The following is a 26077-nucleotide window of genomic DNA, read 5'->3' as shown; positions in this document are numbered from 1 at the left end:
ATTAATAATATGTTTAAAAATATAAGAGTTGTGGTGGTATATCTTTAATGTAGCATATTTACCATACATTTTGATGTCTATTTGATCCATACATTTTGAGGTTTATAATGTATTGTCTTTGTTGAGGCATCACTTTACTTTATGAAGACATTAGGCTTATCCTGTAACTACACCTTCAATACTTATTCCACTTTGTAGGCTGGCTACTCTGTTATAACATCTGTCAAGTGTTAACGTGTACAACGCAAACAGATGACCATCATATAAATTATATGGCCATATTCACTGTACATAATGACACGAAAAGATTGAATGGGAGTGACGTAGCTTGACGGAAGTAGCCTACCTCCCCGAGAGGGAGTGAGTGGCTCGCCTGTGTGGGAGTGAACGAGAGAAAGCAGAGTTTGCAGACAACCCTTGGATAGGAAGACCCTACTGGAACTGACTGCATGACCAAGCGTCGCTGAAATCGTCTGCAGAGAAGCCACAAAGTAACCTGCGCTGTTCTATTTTTAGAAATCTTCTTCCTTGTGCTTATGTTAGTGTTTTTTTGTGTAAGCTATTTCTCTGTGAAATAAGAGTAGTCTTTCAAGAGCTGCCTTGCAAATGATTTCTCTTCCGTCTTTCTGGAACTGTGTAGTAAATGTCAGAGTATTGAACCCCAGAACGGATACCTGTAACTTAATCAACAACTTCGTTTTTCCAGAATAATACACAATATCGATTGACGCAAGCGATTGAAGCTGTCAGGCAAGTGAGGATCAGCTCAAAGGATATCCCAAACTTATTACTGTTCGTTCGGTCTTGTTCCAATGGATTCCTGAAAAGGGGCGTACCATAAGCAAGGAGAACCAGACATTGCGCGCCGATCATGCTACAACATGGACGCATTATACTGTAAAGTTGACTTGCTACTGGAACTCGAAATGCATGTGATAGAATAAGAATAGCATTATTTATTTGATCTGATTAGATATGTGTATGTGCATGTTTTAATCAATTTGTTCAAGAAAACAGTATTTCCACTTTATTTTATTTGAGGCTATATGCCATTCGGAAATACTGTTTGATTTCATGTATATATTTTTTTGCAGGGCTGGAACAAGTGTTGCTATGCAGGTAATGCGCTGTAACAATATGTTAGAGATGCAATTTATCATCTGATACCATATCTAATTTTAGGGGATATCTTGTAGGTCGTCTCAACCAACCATTGGAAATGTATTTTGCGTAAACAGCTTGCTGGGTATTAGGCTATAGCACCATGATGGCAAACGATAATCCTTATAACAGTCGCTTTATTGTTGAAAAATACATACATCACAAACTGTTGAAGAAGGGATTTGTATGGGAATTTAATCCAGAAAACGATTCCCCAAATAATGGTTTTGGGGAGCCCTCTCCCCCTGACTCCCCCGAAGTTTTTGCACGGAGGTCCCAACCCTCCGCTGAAGGCGTGGACACTGACTCTCCACTCCCAAACAGGATCCAGCAACCGGACCGACATGCCCGGCTCCATAGGGTGCTGCGCGAGGCGGGGGACGAGATTGAAATAATGTATCAGCGGGACTTTGCAGAGATGTCGGGGCAGTTGCATTTTACGCCCAGTACAGCACAGAGAAGGTTTACTGCTGTTATAGAGGAGCTCTTCAGCGACGGTGTAAACTGGGGTCGGATTGTGGCTTTCTTTGAGTTTGGAGGGACAATGTGCGTGGAGAGCGTCAACCGGGAGATGACGTCCCAGGTAGACAACATTGCCCATTGGATGACAGAGTACCTGAACGGACCCCTGCAGAACTGGATCCAGGTGAATGGTGACTGGGTATGTCTGTTAATAAATCATTCCACATTTGCTCAGCCTCTATCCACCTATCACACCTTTGCATCAGTTGCGAATACAATCACTTCTCATCAGTGGCAAGTGCATAAATATACAGCTTATGAATCCCTTCAGGTCTGCATGCACGCTACCCTACTATTTTGATTGACCAAAAATCTGTCTACTAACACATGTCCACCACCACCATTGTCTAACATTTGGGACTATATTTCAGTCAACCCTGTTATCATGACTAGGGCAGGTGCCTAGCCCTACATGGACAATGATTGATTTGTTGTCTGTTTCTGGGGTCCTTATATCTCCTGGCCAATATTTCAGTCAATCTAGGGAAACCCTACCCTACCCCTATTCTGACTGAAGGTCAAGCACACACACTCAGAAAGCCCACACTGAATTATCTTGACTGCATTCTACTCTGTCATTAGTTCGCCAGATGTTTGGAAACGCCTGACTTCCTTTCTCTCCCCCAACATCTGTGGTTTGAGTGGAACTGCTACACAGTATGATGTCTCTGAGGAGAAAATTGGCTTGTTTCCGCAATTCAAGTTTGAATGAATGAACACAGCGTTTCCCTATTTAGAATCCACATCAAATGGAGAAAAAAGCCTCCCCTTTTTTAGCCTCTGCTCTTAGTTCATTAAATCCCATCCGTCTGTTTTACCGCATCGCTCTAGCATTGAATAATTTAAGTCTGAAATTGGAACAGGCAAACCATGCTTTCATACACACCCATCCTGGTGTAATAGATGTCTAGGTTGTAATAATAACAACTACACTCCTTATTTTGTTAATTCACTCCTCTCTCATTTATTTACATATTTGCAACATCCCGGATGAGCAAAGGAACTGCTCAAATAGTGAACATTGTTACAGGGACTAAACATTTTAATTTGGGGTGAAGTGAATTAAAATGTCATGATATTGATGGGGCGATTTTACTGGCTCTTCATGTACTCTTTACTTGACCCATCACTTGACCTGTCACCGCAGTTAGGGTGGAGTGCATGGTTTCCAAGACACAGGCAGGTCTTTCCAGACAAGCAGATACTGTATGCATAGACTGCTGTATAAAGGAGGAGTGGAGGTGGTAGCTGTCTGGACTGAGCATCAACTGGAGCAGAATAAATAGCAGAGGCCAAAGGCTTCCACCACCAACTCCAGGACGGCTAGGGAAATCACATTCTCATTGTATAGTTGTGTGGTGTTGTGTATAGTTGTCCCCAGAAACAAGAAGAACTGTGTGGGTGTGTGCATGTGTGTATGTTTGTGTGTCTTTATAATATATTATTGGATAGCAGTGGTAATTGCTACTTGTTCCATCAGAAAACTATTAGGAAGCATTCAGCACTGAAGTTTATTGCTCGTGTATACAGATTTGCAGATGTTATCGCAGAAACACAAGCATTTCACTGTACCTATCTCCAATAGTGCAGTAATACCTAGCAATATAAAATAAAAAAGTAATACACAAATAATCCAGAAAAATTAAGAAATATCAGGAGTGTTACGTGTGCTCCCTCTCTGGCCTCCAGGTCACCAGGCTGCTCGTTATGCCGCACACCTGTCACCATCGTTACGCACACCTGCGCGCCATCAGACTCACCTGGACTACATCATTTCCCTGATTACCCTATATATGTCACTCCCTTTGGTTCCTTCCCCGGGCGTCATTGTTTCTGTTTCTTGTCTGTTAGTGGTTCTTGTTTTGTATTATGTTCCGTTTATTAAAAACACTCACTCCCTGAACTTGCTTCACGACTCTCAGCGCACATCGTTACAACGAGCAATGTCAGAGACCGGAATATATACTGTACAGTTGAAGTTAGAAGTTTACATACACTTAAGTTGGAGTCATTAAAACTCGTTTTTCAACCATGGAGTTGATCCCCTTTAGCCCTCAGAACAGCCTCAGTTGGTCTGGGCATGGACTACAAGGTGTCAGAAGCGTTCCACAGGAATGCTGGCCCAGGTCGACTCCAATGCTTTCCACAGTTGTGTCAAGTTGGCTGGATGTCCTTTGGGTGGTGGACCATTCTTGATACACACAGGAAACTGTTGAGCGTAAAAAAAGTCAGCAACGTTGCAGTTCTTGACACACTCAAACTGGTGCACCTGGCACCTACTACCATACCCCGTTCAAAGGCACTTAAATATTTTGTTAAAATAAAATCAAAATGTATTGTTCACATACACATTGTTAGCAGATGTTAATGCGAGAGTAGCGTAATGCTTGTGCTTCTAGTTCCGACAGTGCAGTAACATCTAACAAGTAATCTAACAATTCCCCAACAACTAGCTAATACACACAAATCTAAAGGGGTGAATGAGAATATGTACATATAAGTATATGGATTAGCGATGGCTGAGCGGCATATGCAAGGTGCAGTAGATGGTATAAAATACAGTATATACTTGTGATATGAGTAATGTAAGATATATAAACATTATTAAAGTGGCATTGTTTAAAGTGACTAGTGATCAATTTATTAAAGTGTCCAATGATTGGGTCTCAATGTAGGCAGCAGCCTCTCTGAGTTAGTGATTGCTATTTAGCAGTCTGATGGCCTTGAGATAGAAGCTGTTTTTCAATCTCTTGGTCCCAGCTTTGATGCATATGTACTGACCTTGCCTTCTTGATGATAGCAGTGTGAACAGGCAGTGGCTCGGGTGGTTCTTGTCCTTGGTGATCTTTTTGGCCTTCCTGTGACATCGGGTGGTGTAGGTGCCATGGAGGGCAGGTAGTTTGCCCCCGGTGATGCGTTGTGCAGACGGCATCACCCTCTGGAGAGCCTTGCGGTTGAGGGCGGTGCAGTTGCCGTACCAGGCTGTGATACAGCCCTACAGGATGCTCTTGATTGTGCATCAATAAATGTTTGTCAGGGTTTTTTGGTTACAAGCCAAATTTCTTCAGCCTCCTGAGGCTGAATGTTTTTCCCATTCACCCTCTGAATTGGTCACATACACAATCCATGTCTCAAGGCTTAAAAATCATTATTTAACCTGTCTCCTCCCCTTCATCTACACTGATTGACATAGGGGATCATAGTTCATCTGGATTCACCTGGTCAGTCAGTGTCATGGAAAGAGCAATGTACACATAGTGTATAAAACAGCATGTAAACATTAATAAAGTGACCAGTGTTCAGTGACTATGTACATAGGGCAACTGTCTCTAAGGTCCAGGGTAGAGTACAGGGTGGTAGCCGGCTGGGACAGTGACTAAGGCTAGTGGTGACTGTTTAACAGTCTGATGGCCTGGAGATAGAAACTGTCCTCAGTCTCTCGTTCCCAGCTTTAATGCACCTGCACTGTCTCCACCTTCTAGATGGCAGCGGGGTGAACAGGCCGTGGTTAGGGTGGCCTTGATGATCGTCCACCCTCTGGAGAGCCCTGCCGTTGCGGACGGTGCATTTGCCATACCAGGCGGTGACACAGCACGAAAGAATGCTCCTAATGGTGTATCTGTAGAAGTTTGTGAGCGTCTTAAGGGCCAAGACTAATTTCTTCAGCCTCCTGAGGTTGAAGAGTCGCTGTTGCTCCTTCTTCACCACGTTGTTTGTGTGAAGGGACCATTTCATGTTGTCAGTGATGTGCACGCCAAGGAACTTGAAGCTTTTCACCCTCTCCACTGCGGCCCCCTTGATGTGTATGGGGGTGTGCTTTCTCTGCTGTCTCCTCTAGTCCGCGATCAGCTCCTTCGTTTTGTTGACGTTGAGGGAGAGGTTATTTTCCTGGCACCACTCAGCCTACAGCAAGGTGGGAGCCCTGGCAGTCTCCTCGTTGTTGGTAATCAGTCAGCAAACTTGAGAATTGAGTTGGAGACGTGCATGGCCACGCAGTTATGGGTGAACAGGGAGTAGAGGAGGGGGATGAGCATGCACCCCATGTTGAGGATCAGTGTGGCGGAGGTGTTGTTGCCTACCTTCACCATCTTTGGTCAACCCATCAGTAATTCCAGGACCCGGTTGCACAGGTAGAGGTTCAGACCCAGGGCCCTGAGCTTGGAGGGCACTATGTTGTTGAAGGCTGAGCTGTAGTCAATGAGCAGCATTCTTCCATAGGCATTCCTCTTGTCCAGGTGGTTGTGCAGTGCAATGGCGATTGCATCGTTCATGGATCTGTTGTGGCGATATGCAAATTTGTAGTGGGTCTAGGGTGTCGGGTAAGGTGGAGGTGATATGATCCTTAACTAGCCTCTCAAAGCCCTTCATGATGATAGTGAGTGCTACAGGGCGATAGTAATTTAGTTCAGTTACCTTTGCTTTCTTGAGAACGGGAACAATGGTGGACATCTTGAAGCAAGTGGGGACAACAGACTGGGATATGGAGAGATTGAATATGTCCGTAAACACTCCAGCCAGCTGGTCCGCACATGCTGTGAGGACACGGCTTGGGAGGCCGTCTGGGCCGGCAGCCTTGTGAGGTTTAACACGCTTAAATGACTTACTCATGTTGGTCACGGAGAACAAGAACACACAGTCCTCATAAGCGTCGGCTCGATGTTGTTTTCCTCGAAGCGGGCGAAGAAGGTGTTTAACTGGTCCGGGAGCGACGAGCTAAACACAGCTTATATTATTCAGAAGGCTCCAGCACTCCCTCTTAGGGCCAATGAATTATTCATTTTTTTCATTTCGTCATCAAAATAACATTTTGATTTGTATTAGGACTAAATTTACAGAGGAAGACAAGTTCCAGTCAAAACTGCCCTTTGAATTTGCCCATTACTTACTCTTTCCAATATTCATTACAATAAGCATGTGTTGAAACTTTCATTTTTTACCAGCAGTCCTGGTTTTATATTGTACGTATATATAATATCGTTTTTACTAATGATTGTATGCAATATACTTTATGTTGTATTGTTGAGACAGATCGTTGTTATATAAAACATTTCTATGTTTGACACCTGTTCATAATGGGTGAGTCTTAATCTGGTTGGTAAATCAACCAAATGGGCATCTGGCCACTGGCCTTCTGTTATAGTTTTTGCCTGTGTGGTATCAATTACAATAACATCAGATTCTACACATGCTGTACAGCTAAAACTTGTTCTTATGCGATGATTGCATCATTCCAATAGTGTATGGATGTTGCCGTAAGACAACTGAGCATTTCCTATGCTCTTGCACTGTCACTTTCTGGAGCATTAAATAATTTTGTCCAATTACGAGGACAAGGTATGTACTGTCTTTGGAGGTGTTCCTTACATCTGGTCTGTTTCACTGTATGTACAGGTAAGGTTGTAGAGAAAAGTTGCTCACTATCATATTTTGAGCTGATCGTGGTCTTTCCCTCAATTTATCTGTGTCCTTTTGGCACAAAGAAATCTTGAAGCAATGACTTTACAACCAAAGAATGTCCATGTCAGTCAGATGGACCCTCTAATTTGGCTTAGCTGTCAAGAAGAATTGTCCTTTCCCCCTATGGTTAAGCTGTACTCGGTGGCGGCCTGCCCGTTAGGGACTGCAACCCACTGTGATTAGTCCTGACTCGTTTCAGGAAATTAGGCGTATGTCGCGCGTCACTACTTCACAGGGGAGGCATTTTAACGTTTTTTTTTTTTTTTTAAATCAAAATGCGTTTTTTTTGGCAGAAATGCCTTCTGGAACAATCATGAATTATTATCCATGAGTTATTATATACAATTGAACTTGGACATTTACATACACCTTAGCCAAATACATTCAAACTCAGTTTTTCACATTTCTTGACATTTAATCAGAGTAAAAATTCCCTCTTAGGTCCTTTAGGATCACCACTTTATTTTAAGAATGTGAAATGTCAGAATAATAGTAGAGAGAATGATTTATTTCAGCTTTTATTTAATTTATCACATTCCCAGTGGGTCAGAAGTTTACATACACTCAATTAGTATTTGGTAGCATTGCCTTTAAATTGTTTAACTTGGGTCAAATGTAGTCTTGTAGTCTTCCGGTAGTCTTCTATAAGCTTCCCACAGTAAGTTGGGTGAATTCTGGCCCATTCCCCCTGACAGAGGTGGTGTAACTGAGTCAGGTTTGTAGGCCTCCTTGCTCGCACACACTTTTTCAGTTCTGCCAACAAATTGTCTATAGGATTGAGGTCAGGGCTTTGTAATGGCCACTCCAATACCTTGACTTTGTTGTCCTTAAGCCATTTTTCCACAGCTTTGGAAGTATGCTTGGGGTCATTGTCCATTTGGAAGACCCATTTGCGACCAAGCTTTAACTTCCTGAACTGATGTCTTGAGATGTTGCTTCAATATATCCACATCATTTTTCTGCCTCATGATGCCATCTATTTTGTGAAATGCACCAGTCCCTCATGCAGCAAAGCACCCCCACAACATAATGCTGCCACCTCCGTACTTCACGGTTGGGATGGTGTTCTTCGGTTGCAAGCCTCCCCCTTTCTCCTTCAAACATAACGATGGTCATTATGGCCAAACAGTTCTATTTTTGTTTAATCAAACCAGAGGACATTTCTCCAAAAAGTACAATCTTTGTCCACATGTGCAGTTGCAAACCGTAGTCTGGCTTTTTTATGGCGGTTTTGGAGCAGTACCTACTTCCTTGCTGAGCGGCCTTTCAGGTTATGTCGATATAGGACTTGTTTTACTATGGATATAGATACTTTTGTACCTGTTTCCTCCAGCATCTTCACAAGGTCCTTTGCTGTTGTTCTGGGATTGATTTGCACTTTTCGCACCAAAGTACGTTCATCTCTAGGAGACAGAACGCGTCTCCTTTCTGAGCAGTATGACTGCTATGTTGTTCCATGGTGTTTATACTTGCGTACTATTGTTTGTACAGATGAACGTGGTACCTTCAGGTGTTTGGAAATTGCTCCCAAGGATGAACCAGACTTGTGGAGGTCTACATTTTTTTCTGAGGTCTTGGCAGATTTCTTTTGATTTTCCCATAATGTCAAGCAAAGAGGCACTGAGTTTGAAGGTAGTCTTTGAAATTCATCCACGGGTACACCTCCAATTGACTCAAATGATGTCAATTAGCCTATCAGAAGCTTCTAAAGCCATGACATCATCTTCTGGGATTTTCCAGGCTGTTTAAAGGCAGTCAACTTAGTGTATGTAAACTTCTGATCCACTGAAATTTTGATACAGGGAATTATAAGTGAAATAATCTGCCTGTAAAAACAATTGTTGGAAAAATGACTTGTCATGCACAAAGTAGATGTCCTAACCGACTTGCCAAAACTATAGTTTGTTAACAAGACATTTGTGGAGTGGTTGAAAAACGAGTTTTAATGACTCCAACCTAAGTGTATGTAAACTTCCGACTTCAACTGTAATTCATGGATTATGTTTTAAATGCTCATAATAGTGTGGTAAATGTTTCTGTTTCTTAAATATTCGGATCAAAACAAGCTGTTAATTTACTTGCTGCTGTGCCGCTCAGTGACTGCCAGAAGCAGCAGCTCCGTGGGTGCATAGGCTGTGTGAATGTTGCTTGGAATGTTTTGCCAGCTATTTGTTATGAGGTGGAACTGTAAATGGACTGTCCTGGGGTGCTCTGAAATGTGCGCTCAGTCAGAACTTCTGGGTCTGCTCTAGTCTCCCGCACAATGAGTCTCTCACGCCAGACTTCTTACTTCCACACATGAGACTAGATCTTCTCTATCAGGTACAGATGGCACTAAAGCAAAAATAACATTTGAATTAACTTGCAAATAAATAATCATAACAGTCATGGGCACCTGGGACCTGAAAACCAGACATCTACATTCAACAAGAGTCGAAGGACAGAGGGACACACTAGCTAGAACCTTCTCATCATGGATCTGGTAGGACAAAAAAGCATGACGGTGGCTGGCCAATTTGATTGTTTCCCCTCATGGTGTTCATGTACTGTAGTATGATCAAATTAATTAATTTTGAGAAACATTGAGAAATAGTTTGGTCGATAAAAAAAATGATCTAATTGATTTTCCTTTTGATAATCAGCAAGCTAGCTTGTTAGCTCTCATGCCAAATTCAGGTCTTTCTAAACTAATATCTGACTCTGAAATATGAAGTTATTTCAGAATGAAAGTTAACTGGCTAGCGCATCATGCTTTGTGACATTATGTTAGCTAGCTATCTCCAGTTATATAATGTGTTTTCAGTTATTGCATCCGCATGCCTGTTACGTTCTCCCTGGTGCACTCGTTCGTTGGTGAGCTGGCTGCTCATTCTAAATAGTATAATCTAATCTGTTCAAAACAGTAGCAGCATGTGCAGCAGCAGTCATTCCGGTTTTGACATGCAAAAGTGAAATAGGTCTATTTATCCTGTTGTGCAAATGCACAGAACGTTTTATATATCTTCTCAAAGAAATTACCAGTAGTTGGAAAACTTGGCATCCTATTTCCTACTCAAACCACCCTGCGCCCCGGGTGTTCAGCCAATCAGCGACCGCCACTTATTATCCTTTCTTTTGAATCCATGTGATTCATTAGTCCTCGGATAAAGCCTGACGAATAATTGCACCGTCTGTGGAGAGGACATGGTTCAGCTGCGCTACCCTGTGCTTTTTCACTACTACTGATATTCCAGATCCCCTGCTGGGACACCCCCAGTTTACCAGCATGTGATCAAGACCCTCGTTTTGTATTAACCCTCTTTGATTTCTGTTTTCTTTTGAGTTTCTACAGAATTTCCTCTAGACGTGCTTTTGTATTTAGTCTACAGTCAACTGTTTGTGGTGACTTAACATCACCTGTGAAATGACACAGCAAGACATGATATCTAGTTGTTTATTCCCCCTGAAAAGATTTTGACTTTGAATGCGGTTTTTGTTTTGGTAGTGTGATCGTCTGGGGGAATCCAGCCCAAACAAATCAGTGCTGATGACATGCGTTGTAAATAAGGTGGGGAAAAGGATAGTAATGTTTAGAGGCAGGTAAAGGTCACTTGACATCGTGGTAATGGGATCACTCTTTGCCTCGTCGGTGTCTTGCAATCGAGTTTGGATATTTCTATGAACCCCTTTACTAAAAATAGCCCAGAGCTACATTGCAGTTATCCTAACGACAGCTTAGGATAAAGACTTATGTATTGTACTAGTATAGGCTACAGCAGAGAACATACCAATTATAAACTCTGATTCCCTATCTCTGTTATTGCAGAGTAGCCAGAGTATGCTCTGTGGGCCCATTATGGAACGCATCTCTCTGTTTGTCCAGCTCCTTCTATGCTGGGAAGATTTTCCAGCAAATAACCATTCATGCTTTGTCCGTCAGAAAATGGTTTCATCACAATCAAGGAGCTGCATATAGTAGTCTTCAATTAGTTGGAGGAGTTTTGATGTTCTTTAGGTCTTAGATTCGAGCATTGTTCTTTGTTGATGTGAGGGGGCAGAGAACCGACGTTGCTCTTTCATGTCTAAATGTAAAAAAACGAACAAAAGGCTCGTCAAATTTAAAGTCACTCACCCTCTAGTACTGTGTAGTTGGGAATGTGTCAAGGTAAGACATGAATGGCATGATGATTTGCACTTGCCTGACGACTCAAACTGAATTCTTCCGCTGCTCTATTGTTCGCTACATACTTCAGTCTGAGACTGCCATCATTGAAGTCATTTGTGAGGGGTGTCGTACAAAACAAAGTCCTCAATGATTGGATCATCTCTAACCAATCACAGTATCAAAGCCAATGCCGAATTTTCCAAATGCTGCTATAACTGCGTGTGTTCTGGCCCTGGCCGAATCCCCCGGTTTCAGTGACCAATCCGACAGTCTAGAATGGATTTCCATTCTCGAAATCGTTGGGGAGATACTCAGCTCCAGACTCCTTGCAGAGAAGAAACTTACGTCCGTGGGCGTGGCGTAGCACTTGGCCGTAGCAAGGAGTTTGGGTAGCCAGGCAAGATGTGCACCACACCATGCAGTAGTTCACCAAAGACGGTCCAATAGTTAAAATCACTCAACTGGAAATATCAGTATTACCAACCAGACAAAATTATTTACACATTTCTTTACAAAGTCAAAAGATAATAATACATTGGCAGGAAACTACTTGGCTATGCAAATGAGGACAGGTGAAGGGTGTTGATTTGCAGCTTGCCTAACAAGTTTTCTCATTATCTCTTACCATGCTACAAATGATCAATGGTGGTTATCATAATCACTGTACATATTCCTAACTGCCTATAATGTGGATGAGGGAGAAATTACATGAATTTAATTGGAATAACCCACTTGTTAATGTACTCCTCTGCTCTTACCTTTTGGCTCAGTTTGAGATGATTGCAGTTTGCCTATTGCTATTAAAAGCATTGAAATATTGCCTTTGAGCACAATCAAAACTAATGAGCGATAACAAACTATTCATTGTCTTAATAGAGCATAAATATCTCTGCAAACTTAATAGCAAATGTATTTTTATGGTCAATAAGGGTGGGATGCTCGGTGTCATTAAGTTAACAACCTTTCAGCAGTTAGTTTGTGTAGACATCCAGGTGCTCAACCCATGCATCACATACCTGTGGCTCTTGCCGTTTGTTTGTCTCGATGAAGGACGCTAATTAGCTATGTTTTGCAACAGGTGGAGCTCAATTAAGCATGTTTGACCTTGTTGATATTTCTGGGGGTTTAATAGTAGAAAGGCGTTCAAAGGAAGAAAAAAGCTCAAGTGCTTTAATCAGTGGAACGTTACTCAGGTATTCATTTCCCTGTGTATGTGCACCTTACCAAGCACGTTCAAGTGGCATTATTTATGAAAGCAAACTGGACACAGAGTTGTATGTTAAAATCTCCAAAGATAAAGAAAAGAAAGACCACGAGGGAGCTTTTCTCTTTCTGTTGTTTCCCCCAAATAATGGCTTCAAACGAACCCACTGTATATCCTGCAGCTGCTGTATTTACCCTCACCACCTCAGGCTATGAGGGCAGAGGAGAGAGAAGAAAGGAACCAGGAAGTTTGAAAAGAGAAGAGAGCCAAGGTGATTGTAGAGATACAGCTTCCAATTGGCTCATTCATCCCCCCCTCCTTTCCCCTGTAACTATTCCCCAGGTTGTTGCTGTTAGTGTTCTCAGTCAACTTACCTTGTAAAGGTAAATCAAATAATAATACAATTGTATCACCCTGTTGCAGGAGAACTTTCCTGGACATGTTAAACTTCTTGTGTATTTGAGGTTTAAAAAGGCTTCTAAAGTTTGTAATTTTCCACTTTGAAATTTCAGACTTGATTTTCCTTTACGAAAAATGTCCAATTGTTGCAGGATAATTTTTGGGAGAACACAACAGTTCACCTGAAAAAAGACTGAATCCAAACGTTACACTGTTGAATGTATGTGCATTTTACATTTACTGTACTTTCCACCGCATTTGTTGATAACAATATCTCAAGATATTCTGGATACATTCAGTAACATGATAAGAATATTCATGGAAAATGTGTGGTAGGTGCAACATAAGACAAAGAATGACAAAGGTTTGAGTGAGAGGACTAATTGGTGGTCTCAAGTGGCCAAACGCCTCTCCAAAGTGTGCACAGTTCCTAAGTAACTTCAAAGCACTTTTATGACTGAAAGAATAGTCTTCAACTATAAGGTGCTTTTTTGAGCTCTCCTAGCTGTGCCATTGAGGAACTAGAGCAGAACACTTGTAGTTGTTTTGTTGGGACACAACCCTGCATCCCCGCCATCACACAATTACTGTTGCTGTTTACGCAATCCTAAAACGGCCCATTGCACAATCTGGGTCAGGTGGGCATCATTTGAAAGTTTGTTCTATTGTCAACATGACTAGCTAAGTTCTAAAATACAATCTTACAGTGTTAGGCTTTCAAAAGACAATTCTGAGAAAATGATCGTCATTTTGGTGGCATAGAAATGAATCAGGTACGTACTCCGCAGCAAATTTATCACAATAGACAAACAAGCTCATTCTGTTCAGAACCACTTTTTAGTGCTTTATAAAAAAATGAATGTGAAAAAAACATAACAGAATTCCCGAAATCAAGCATTTTTGGCCGGAGAAATCACAAACAAAAAATTGCAAAATCCTGGAGGGACTGACTAACCTAATTGACAGAGTGAAAAAAAATAAGCTTGTATAGAATAAAAAATATTACAAAACATGCATCCTCTTTGCAACAAGGCACAAAATTAATACTGCAAAAAATGAGGCAAAGCAATTTACTTTTTGTCCTGAATACAATGATTATATTTGGGGCAAATACAGTACTCAGTACAACACTGACTACCCCTCCTGGGGAGTTTTTCAGAATAAAAACTAAAAACAATGGAGCTAAGCACAGGTAAAATCCTAGAGAAAAACCTGGTTCAGTCTGCTTCCACCAGACACTAGGAGTTGAATGTACTTTTCAGCAGGATAATATCCTAAAATACAAGGCCAAATCTACACTGGAGTTGCTTGCCAAGAAGACAGTGAATGATCCTGAGTGGCCGAGTTACAGTTTTGACTTAAATCTGCTTGTAAATCTATTAAATGGCTGTCTAGAAATGATCAACAACCAATTTGACAGAGCTTGAAGATTTTTGAAAATAATAATGTGCCAAGGTTGTACAATCCAGGTGTGCAAAACTCTTAGAGACTTACCCAGAAAGACATCACAGCTGTAATCGCTGCCAAAGGTGATTTCAACATTTTCTCATGGGTGTGAATACTTATGTAAATGAGATTTCGGCATTTCATTCTCAATATATTAGCAAACATTTTTTTAAACATGTTTTCACTTTGTCATTATGGGGTATTGTGCGTAGATGGGGGTGGGGTCTATTTAATTGATTTTGAATTCAGACTGTAACACAGAAAAATTTGAAATAAGTCAAGGAGTATGAATGCTTTCTGAAGGCACTGTACATCAAACACATGGTTTCCATGCAGGGCCGGTTCCAGTCATAAGCCACATCAGCGGCCGCTAGGGCCCCCAGAACTTTTTTTCGGGGAACTCAGTCGGGGGCTCAACTTCCTACTGAGAGTAAGAATAGTAGAATACACCAGGTACAATTTTGAAATTTGGTTGTGCATCATCAGTTTTTCTCTTGTTATGTCAGTCACTGACAGTCACTCAATTAGCCATGTCAGCTAACCATTTTTAGATTGGTAGTTAATCTAGACGGTTATTTAAACTTGTAGTAATCATAGCCAAATACCAATCGGCATGCAGGACTCAACCTCCAGGGGGCCCCCATTGATTTTGTTAGTCATTCTCACAATGATATCATATTAACATGGCATAAGTCATTACAAAATGTGTAGAATTGCAGGAAATTCATTTTAAAACTGCAAAAATATCTCTCTACCCCATGGCAAAATGGGTAGAATTGCAGGAAATTAGCTTTAAACTGAAAAAAAAAATTGTCCCATGCCAAAATGTGTAGAAATAGCGGCGTTTTTTTATCTCAATATCAAATCATTTCTGGTGTCATGACTCTCTCCTTGGTGAGGATCAAAGGTGCCAAATCAGCTTGGCACAGGAGAGGGGAGTTGGGCCGGTTTTATGACTTAACAGCCAGTCATAAATTGTATGCAGTAAAATACTCTTTCTTGGCTTCTAGTATTGGGAAGGAATGCGCTATGTGTAGAGAGAGACTCTTGCCGCCAAAACATTTTTCCAAAAAAAAAGGTAAGGTAAACATTATTCCTGACATCCAAATGTTTGGAATGGTTAGTAGGGATCTAAAGAATAATAATGTCATATTGTTTATTATTTTGTGATGTCATTAACTTCTCTAGGATATGTGGGACGCTAACGTCCCACTTGGCCAAAAGCCAGTAAAAATGCAGAGCGCCAAATTCAAATATAAAAATCAAACTTTCATGAAATCACACATGAAAGACACCAAATTAAAGCTACACTTGTTGTGAATCCAGCCAACATGTCTGATTTCAAAAAGGATTTACGGCGAAAGCACACCAAACGATTATGTTAGGTCAGTACATAGCCACAGAAAAACACAGCCATTTTTCCAGCCAAAGAGAGTAGTAACAAAAAGCAGAAATGGAGATAAAATGAATCACTAACCTTTGATGATCTTTATCAGATGACACTCATAGGACTTCATGTTACACAATACATGTATGTTTTGTTCGGTAACGTTCATATTTATATCCAAAAATTTGAGTTTAGGCGGGACGCTACTGTCTCACTTGGCAAAAAGCCAGAGCGCCAAATTCAAATGAATTACTATGAAAATTACTATAAAAATCAAACTTTCATTAAATCACACATGAAAGTTACCAAATTAAACTACACTGGTTGTGAATCCAGCCAACATGTCAGAATTCAAATAGACTTTTCGGCAAAAGCAAACGATGCTATTATCTGAGTTAGCACCATTGAAAACAAAGATAGATAAGCATATTTCAACCCTGCAGGCGCGACACAAAACGCAGAAATAAAAATATAATTCATGCCTTAACTTTGATGAGCTTCTGTTGTTGGCACTCCAATATGTCCCATAAACATCCCAAATGGTCCTTTTGTTCGATTAATTCCATCGATATATATCCAAAATGTCCATTTATTTGGCGCATTTGATCCAGAAAAACACCGCTTCCAAATTGCTCAAACGTGACTACAAATTATCTCAAAGGTTACCTAAACTTTGCCAAAAAATGTCAAACTACTTTTGTAATACAACTTTAGGTATTTTTTAACGTTAATAATCGATAAAATTGAAGACGGGATGATCTGTGTTCAATACAGGATTAAAACCAACTATAGCCAGCTTTCTGGTTACGCGCGTCTATCTAACAGGACACTTAATGTGACTCTCGTTCAAGATGGCCGTACTTCTTCATTACACAAAGGAATAACCTCAACCAATTTCTCAAGACTCTTGACATCCAGTGGAAGCGGTAGGAACTGCAAGCAGGTCAATTAGAAATCTGGTTTCCCAATGAAATCTCATTGAAAAGAGAGTGACCTCAAAACAAAAACATCTGAATGGTTTATCCTCTGGGTTTCGCCTGCTAAATAAGTTCTGTTATACTCACAGACATGATTCAAACAGTTTTAGAAACGTCAGAGTGTTTTCTATCCAAATCTACTATATGCATATCTTATCTTCTGGGGATGAGTAGCTGGTAGTTGAATTTGGGTATGCTTTTCAAACATGAAAATGCTGCCCCCTATCCTAGAGAAGTTAAGGAAGGTATAACGAAATAACTGTAATTTAGGAAGGAAACATATTCTATCTGTCAAATTGACATCTAAATGTTGTATAAAATGAATTATTAAGTATGAGAGTATTTTTGAAAAGATAGAAATTTGAGTTTTCTAATGAGATAATTGTTTTTCATATAAGCTATGCGTAGTCAGTAGCCACGCCCAAGTGAGCTCAGCATGACAGAACGCCCCTTTGGCCAGAGTGCTTAAAATGACTCGCTAAGAATTAACATTGAAGACCAAGTAGAGGTACGTGTGAGCCGGGCGTTACGAATGGTTAGACTAGACTAGAAAGCGTGGAGCGGTGGCTCCACTTTGAAATGTTTAGAAACTCTGAAACTCTCAACACAAGTGAAGAAGATAAAAATTACACCAGAACATTCACAGTCTGCAGCTGCAGATGTAAAAGTGGTCCTCGAACTTTGACTCGAGGGGGGAAGAGTGGAAGGAAGACATCCCATCTCAGACAACCGTTGGTGCATCTGAAGTATCTGTCTAACAAAGCTCTACAACTAAGGACATTGTGACCTCTGGTGGACAACCAGAGCATTACACCCATCCAGCCTCTTCCTCGTAGAAGGATCGATTGGTTTCAACAGAGAGACGACAGAGAAAGACATCTACGCATAAATATATACATTGTATTTCTGATCCAAATGAGCGGTATAAGAACCAACCGGGTTTTGATTGTATTACATGTCTAAACAATAATCTATATCGTGTGTGTTTATGTATTCTGTGTTATTATTTAGTTAGTAAATAGATAATCAAGCCAATTTGTGTATTGCTCATTCATCAACAAGGTTAGGGTGTATGCGGCGTTCAGAAGGAGACTGATATTAGGTCATGATTATTAAGTGACTGTTATCGATATATTATATATCTATATATCTTCCAAGAGATTAATTCGGGAGATGGTAACTCGTGGGGCGGCAGGTAGCCTAGTGGACAGAGCGTTGGACAAGTAACCGAAAGGTTGCAAGATCGAATCCCCAAGCTGACAAGGTAAACATCTGTCGTTCTGTCCCCTGAACAAGGCAATTAACCCACTGTTCCTAGGCCGTCATTGAAAATAAGAATTTCTTCTTAACTGACTTGCCTAGTTAAATAAAGGAAAAAAATATAAAAACAACTTATTCCGTGGTGCCCCAAATTTCTAATTAGTTAATTGTTATATGATTCATTTAATCAAGTTGGTTGATTCGATAAATAACAGTCGTCAGATTAACGATAGTCACGTCACGACACTGGGTTATAATTAAGTATCTTACTGTGATTGTTTTCAATTAAAATGGTCAAAAAGAAACAAAAATACCTTCTTAGGAAAGAGCAATTTCTCAAGCAAGAATTTTGCTAAGACTGGGTGGGGACGGGAAAACAGAAAATGTGCTGTTCTTGGCAGAGAAGTTTGGAATTATCTTTCTTATTGGTCTATTATCTATTTTACTGCATGGTGATGTCACCATGGAAGGCCAAAACTCTATCCCACCAAAACAGGCAGAAATCAGGCAGTCTTTTTCAAACAGCTCTTACGCTAAAAGGGCATTATCATCATATTCACAATTTCACAGTATTAGTCCAACCTCAGTATGGAAATATATATAAAACAGTTTTTGACTGGACTGAGCCTTTAGAATTGCAGGAAATTAACTTTAATACTAAAGCTGTCTCCACACACACACTTTCTACGCACCACAAATGACTATTTATGTATATGCCAAGCTAACCTGGGTTCAAATTATATTTGAGCATTTGTTTTTTTAGCCTGCCTGAAATGGCAGATGGGTGGTGTTTACACTTTTGTACTGGTTCCATTTCACCAGGCAAGCTGAAACAAATCCAGCTAAAATAGCATATGAACTCAGATCCAATGCCAAGTACAGTAAAGGACTGTATACCATACAGCCGGTTGGGGCCGTCCCAGTCTCAGCTGCAGACTGGCTTGGGTGATCCTTTGTTGACCAAAGCAGATTTGTCTTTTGTGAGGACTGTGGACATCTGATCGTAACTGATTTCTATCCCATTTTAAAGTAATGGGCTACTCGTAAATGTGTTGCAAGACTTTTGTCCATCTGCTTTGGCTCAATGCTACCAGCTTCCAATATTCTACCTCTCAGTCAGTTATTATCAATAACTGTGAGTGAGAGAGAGTAAGAGGGATGATTGAGAGACATATACAACAACATAACTCAGAAGAATTGCCAACATAAAAAGCCATAGGCTAATTCCAGTTGCAGGGACTGTTAGACTGTAGCCCTTTACGCTTGTACCCATATACGGGTTGAGCTCCTAAATTGGAACGTAGTAGCTGTACAGTAGCATGCTATAAAGGAAGTCAGAGCTCAGGCTCTGCACATCACAGCTCTGTATAGATTTTGACTGATAGACATTCTGAACTGTGTGCGACAAGAAGTTGCCCCCATCCCTCCCGGTAATTGGGCAACTTTTGCACATTTTGTTGTCTGAGTGAAGGAAATGCTGTAAATTAAGATGACTCGATGTATTTTGAAAGATGACACGTTTAGGATTATAATGAATACCACTTTGATATCATACAAGCAATTCAAACACCCGTGAGTCCAAATATGCACTTCACGTAACCCTAACCCATAGGTTGTTCTTTAATGGAATCCTCCAACATAATCCAGGTAATTGAATCATACTACACCGGCTCTGACGCTCATCGGATGTGGCAGGGCTTGCAACCTATTACAGACTACAAAGGGAAGCACAGCCGCAAGCTGCCCAGTGACACGAGCATACCAGACAAGCTAAATCACTTCTATGCTCGCTTCGAGGCAAGCAACACTGAGGCACGCATGAGAGCATCAGCTGTTCCGGACGACTGTGTGATCACGCTCTCCGTAGCCGACGTGAGTAAGACCTTTAAACAGGTCAACATACACAAGGCTGCGGGGCCAGACGGATTACCAGGACGTGTGCTCCGGGCATGTGCTGACCAACTGGCAGGTGTCTTCACTGACATTTTCAGCATGTCCCTGATGGAGTCTGTAATACCAACATGCTTCAAGCAGACCACCATAGTCCCTGTGCCCAAGAACACAAAGGCAACCTGCCTAAATGACTACAGACCCGTAGCACTCACGTCCGTAGCCATGAAGTGCTTTGAAAGGCTGGTAATGGCTCACATCAACACCATTATCCCAGAAACCCTAGACCCACTCCAATTTGCATACCGCCAAAACAGATCCGCAGATGATGCGATCTCTATTGCACTCCACACTGCCCTTTCCCACCTGGACAAAAAGGAACATCTATGTGAGAATGCTGTTCATTGACTACAGCTCAGCGTTCAACACCATAGTACCCTCAAAGCTCATCACCGAACTAAGGATCCTGGGACTAAACACCTCCCTCTGCAACTGGATCCTGGACTTCCTGACAGGCCGCCCCCAGGTGGTGAGGGTAGGTAGCAACACATCTGCCACGCTGATCCTCAACACTGGAGCTCCCCAGGGGTGCATGCTCAGTCCTCTTCTGTCCTCCCTGTTCACCCACGACTGCATGGCCAGGCACGACTCCAACACCATCATTAAGTTTGCTGACGACACAGCAGTGGTAGGCCTGATCACGGACAACGACGAGACAGCCTATAGGGAGGAGGTCAGAGACCTGGCTGGGTGGTGCCAGAATAACAACATAACCAAGACCAAGGAGATGATTGTGGACTACAGGAAAAGGAGTACCGAGCACGTCCCCATTCTCATCGACGGGGCTGTAGTGGAGCAGGTTGAGAGATTCAAATTCCTTGGTGTCCACATCAACAACAAACTAGATTGGTCCAAACACACCAAGACAGTCGTGAAGAGGGCACGACAAAGCCTATTCCCTCTCAGGAAACTAAAAAGATTTGGCATGGGTCCTGAGATCCTCAAAAGGTTCTACAGCTGCAACATCGAGAGTATCCTGACTGGTTGCATCACTGCCTGGTATGGCAATTGCTCGGCCTCCGACCGCAAGGCACTTCAGAGGGTAGTGCGTACGGCCCAGTACATCACTGGGGCAAAGCCTCCTGCCATCCAGGACCTCAACACCAGGCGGTGTCAGAGGAAGGCCCTAAAAATTGTCAAAGACCCCAGCCACCCCAGTCATAGACTGTTCTCTCTACTACCGCATGGCAAGCGGTACCAGAGTGCCAAGTCTAGGACAAAAATGCTTCTCAACACTTTTTACCCCCAAGCCATAAGACTCCTGAACAGGTAACCAAATGGTTACCCGGACTATTTGCATTGTGTGCCCCCCCCCAACCCCTCTTTTACGCTGCTGCTGCTACTCTCTGTTTATCTTATATGCATAGTCACTTTAACTATACATTCATGTACATACTACCTAAATTGGCCCGACCAACCAGTGCCAACCAGTACTGTTCAGTCGTGTGGTCAGGTGCCACAAAGAGAGACCTCTGAAAATTAAAATCAGATTCAGGTAACATTAATAATATGCATGTAAATCTCTCATGGCTCAAAGTGGCTTCATCGCTACTTGTTTTTGTAAGAAGTGTTGAAATACTGAATGCACCGAGGAATCTGTTTAAACTACTAGCACACAGCTTGGACACACATGCATACCCCACAAGACATGCCACCAAAGGTCTCTTCACAATCCCCAAGTTAAGAACAGACTATGGGAGGCGCACAGTACTACATAGAGCCATGGCTACTTGGAACTCTATTCCACATCAGCTAACTGATACAAGCTGTAGAATCAGATAACAAACAGATAAAAATACACCTTATGGAACAGTCGGAAATGTGAAGACACACACACAGGCACAGACACACATACTGTACACATGATAAAACACGCACTCTACACACACGTACACATGGCTGTTATATTGTAAATATGTGAAAGTGAGTAGTAGCCTGAGTGAACACACTAAATGTATCGGGTAAAGTGTTATTTTAAATATTATGTAACTGCCTTAATTTAGCTGGACCCCAGGAAGAGTATGGGGATCCTTAACAAATACAAATACCTGACCCAGATTGCAATTTATAGTGGACAGATTTTGGATTGCGTAAACAACAACAGTAATTGTGTGATGGCGGGAAAACAGGGTTGTGTTCCTAACAAAACAACTACAAGTGTGCTTGCTTTAGTTCCTCAACGGCACAGGTAGCAGAGCTCAAAAAGTGCCTCATGGCTGAAAACTCTTCTTTGTGTCATAAAACTGCATTGAAATTAATTAGGAACTGTGCACACGTTGGAGAGGTACGTGGCCCCTTGAAGACACCAGTTAGTCCTCTCACTCAACCCCTTGGATATGTTTTTGTCTTATGTTGCACCTACCCCACATTTTCCAGGAATAGTCCTATCATGTTACTGAATGTATCCAGATTCATTTTCAGATTTTGTTGTCAACAAATGCAGCAAAAAGTACAGTAAATGTGAAATGCACATAAAATCAACAATGTAATGTTTGGATTCATTCTTGTCAGGTGAACTGAGTCTTCCCATTGTCTCTAAACTGTTTCCTTTCAATTGTTACCATGATTATACATATGCTTTTCATATTTATTCTGTAATAAACATTTAAATTTAGCCCTTCCTCTCCATATAGGCCATATAGGGTTAAAAACTGTTTCCGAAAGTATCCCCCCCCAAACCCTACACATCTCCAGACTCATTCGATTAATGACACACCATCATCCGCCTCCGGAGGGACGTTGCTAATGCCATTAGGGGACCAAAAATGTTGGCCGTAGGCTTTGTTCTAGTATGGGACATCAACATCAAACCCTTTTCCCAACAATGTCTAGTGTTTGGAATGTAGCCTGAAGATAAGGATCTTTAAGTGAAGATGTCAGTTTCGTTTCGTTCGGTGTTATGTATTTCGGCAGCGCTAAGGTATCCGATGACTGTCCTGATCTTGCACGGAGATGGGGACAAAGCACCCTGTCAAGTCTCAAAAAAGGGAGTCTTTTTTTCCACTCCTGTAGCTGTGGAGTCATCTGTCTCCCGCACAAAGGGAAATACGATTTTGTTTGACAAAAAAACCCTGCCGGTACCATGCAAGCCACCCCCCTCCCCTTCAAAACACGGCTGATTCAACCACCCACACAAAAGTTGTCAGCCCTGACGGTTGGCACACAGGAACACTTAACTGTAAATCCATGTCTCCCGCTCAAAGCGGGTACAGACACATACTGTACACATAAACAGACAAGTACAAAGACGCAACAGACTGTTATTTGCACAAAAGGACATACTGTACACCCATGAAAATTATTCAGACTTGCATAAGAACATAATACTGAATATATATACACACACAGAATACATACACACACAGGGTGCACATGCTGAAAACAGAAATGGGCAAAAGGCACATGTTCAGATCACTATAAACACTATGTATTTGGTGTGCTGTTTGCACCACACGGGTCTTACGTGTGGGAGGGTGTGTGGGCAGGTTTGGGGGGCTTGCTAATGGAATTAGTCTGGGAGCAGGGTACGGATTGCTTTGTTCCCTTAGATGTGTTGCTTGTAAACAGTCTGTTCTGCAATTGCCTCAGTCTCAATTCTGTGATTTGTTCATTTCCACAATATACACCAATATAAAAGTCTCTCTTGCATGTAAATACTGGTTATCCACCATATTTGTTTGTGTGTTGTGCTTGTCTTAATGTTGTGCTACATTGCTGTGCTTCCAATGTCTCTTTGTTTTACTCTTGTGTACAAGCACTAGTTTGTTTTATTGTCCATTTCTATCCTGTCTTTGGGTCTATTAAAACACAATTAAGTGCGCTAGTTGAAAATTGAATGATTGTACATGCAATTATGAAAATATATGAGCATTTCTCTCTGCACTGATCTGGAATCAGGAAGGAATGACGAACTGTCCCTCTAAATCTAAGGGCTCGATTTAATCCGTATTGCTGAAGATCTGCGCGATTGAAATGAAAAGGTATTTCCGATTGAGCCGACATGCAGTGTTTACCGTGAATGCATTCTCCGCGAACACGGGAACATTGCCTTTTAATTTGTGTTGCGCTAACTAACTAGTGTTTTCATCAACATGCCATTACAGACCAATTTGTCTCAGCGGAGGTTTGTCAAAAGTGTGGCACAGCACACGCGTCCATTCCAAGTTGTTTCTTCCCTTGGCTCGCGTTGTCTGGAGAAAACAGATTCTGGTTCCCCTTAAAGCAGTGAAGAGGGGCTGAAGCCAAGTGTTCCCCTTCTCCGGTACCTCCAGGTCGGGTTCTGGCTCTGCCGCCTACCATCTGCTGCACTGTTTGCACCCATCATTGCAGGGCCTGTAATCCCGGAAAAAGCGCACACACAAAAAAATGTATTTCCTACCAACAGTCCAACTGGAGCTCAGTACGTGAAAACATGAATCCCTCTCTTTCATATGTCCACAGTAAGACTCTCCCTCAGGACTAGAGATAGCCAGTAGACCAACAACTCAGCTCCCATTCATAACTGCAAGGATTTTGGACAATATTAGCTCTGTGTTTCCTCGCTGTGGTTTTAACATCATATATTCTGAGTATTTTGTGTGTGCTTTACACGGTTGTGCCCTCTATGGAACACAATTAGGAGGGCGATAATCCTAAAAAACAGTGATCCACCCCCGTTGCTCCCTGCCACTGTTGAATGCTAATAAGCCGTTGTTAAAAAGATTCAGCAATGTTTAGGCAGCACTGATGTCAGATATGACACAATCAACGTTTGGATAAGTCAACCCGTAACTATGTATTTTACGTTCCCTCCAATGTGCAATGAATTATTAATCATGCTGGGGAAGGAGGCAATCTTCTTATGTTAACATTAAACATACTGACCTTTTGAAAATTGAAGTCGCTCATTAGCAAGCGACTTCAAGTGACTTCAAGTCTCTCTTGACTGGGTAATGCCTCGGGTCATCCAATAGACCTGAGATATTACGTGTTTCAGTGGTGCTTTGAGTTGGGGCCATTTAAAGCTCACATTTAGGTTGTGTCCCAAATTCGAATACACCTCCTATTAGAATACTTTTTATTAGGAATGTCTCAAAATCAACACGTGTGTTTGGGAGACTCGACTCATCCATGTTCCACTGAACTGCTCATAGGCACATGGCTGCATACATGATTATTCTATTAGCTGCATGTTATCAGTCATTTAATCAAATGAATGATGCTAAGGTTTCCATAGAAGCTGGTGGAAGTGCAAGATCACTGGCAGGCTTTGGTCTTATAAATAAATAATGCATCACTGCTCTCTTATGCTCTGTCTGTCTGTCTGTCTGTCTGTCTGTCTGTCTGTCTGTCTGTCTGTCTGTCTGCCCCCTTCCCTTTTTCCTTCCCGCCACCCGTTCCTGTAGCCAATTTCCTGTGTAAATTAATCATTAATGGTGATGTTAATATCCAACCCTACCGCCCTCACAACAAGAGGGCCATGTCCTCCTCTCTGCCGCCCAGTCATGTTCTTGTATGTGGACACAGCTGGAAGCGAGGATGTGTTCACTCCTCACAGATGCGTGTCGTGTCGTCACAAGACGTCATGGGGAGGGTTGACAGCAAGCTAAACATAGCAACCCCTGCAGTGCAGTGTACACATCACATTTACTGTAGGAGTTTATGAACATGCAATGTACAGAATGCTTCCTACTTTCCTCCCATTGTCCTCCATTACTGGCTGTAAATATAGGCTATATGAGAAAGCATCTAGTAATGCTCCGTTGATGTGCTAGTGTTCTAGCACTGCAGGAGCTGGGTTGAACACTTTGACTGTAGGAAATCAATTGTATCGTCCATAGGAATCACAAGGGAAAAATACACTACTATTGCGAATCCTGGCTTGAGACTTCCATTTATTTTTCAAACTTTAGCGACCACCAAGCTCTATCACACGTGTCAAACTCATGGCCCGCGAGCACATTCAACCCTTCCTGTGGGTGTTTGAGTAAAAAAATATTGACATGTATAGAAATTATAATAACCCTACATTTACAACCCAACATTTGTAGTCTCTTCACTCTGTCCAACATTCATCGAAACAAAAGCTAGACAGTCGTGGAACATCAAAAATTCCAAACGTGATGATAGAGAACTATTTTTTGCAAATTTTGATATCGAGGAAATATTATACATTTGAAATATTATACATT

General features: G+C 41.7%; 1 protein-coding gene across 1 annotated transcript in view; it reads left to right on the top strand.

The window, feature by feature from the left end:
* Nucleotides 1-364: 364 nt before the first annotated feature.
* LOC129859170 (apoptosis regulator Bcl-2-like) overlaps nt 365-26077 on the top strand; it is a 65224-nt gene continuing 39511 nt past the window's right edge. The window contains exon 1 of the mRNA XM_055928616.1: nt 365-1822. Coding sequence (XP_055784591.1) covers nt 1265-1822 — 558 coding nt within the window. The 5' untranslated portion in view covers nt 365-1264. The remainder of the gene's footprint in view (nt 1823-26077) is intronic.

This window comes from Salvelinus fontinalis, chromosome 7 (assembly GCF_029448725.1).
Source record: "Salvelinus fontinalis isolate EN_2023a chromosome 7, ASM2944872v1, whole genome shotgun sequence".
NCBI classification, from domain to species: domain Eukaryota; kingdom Metazoa; phylum Chordata; class Actinopteri; order Salmoniformes; family Salmonidae; genus Salvelinus; species Salvelinus fontinalis.
This window is presented reverse-complemented; position numbering and strand designations above follow the sequence as displayed.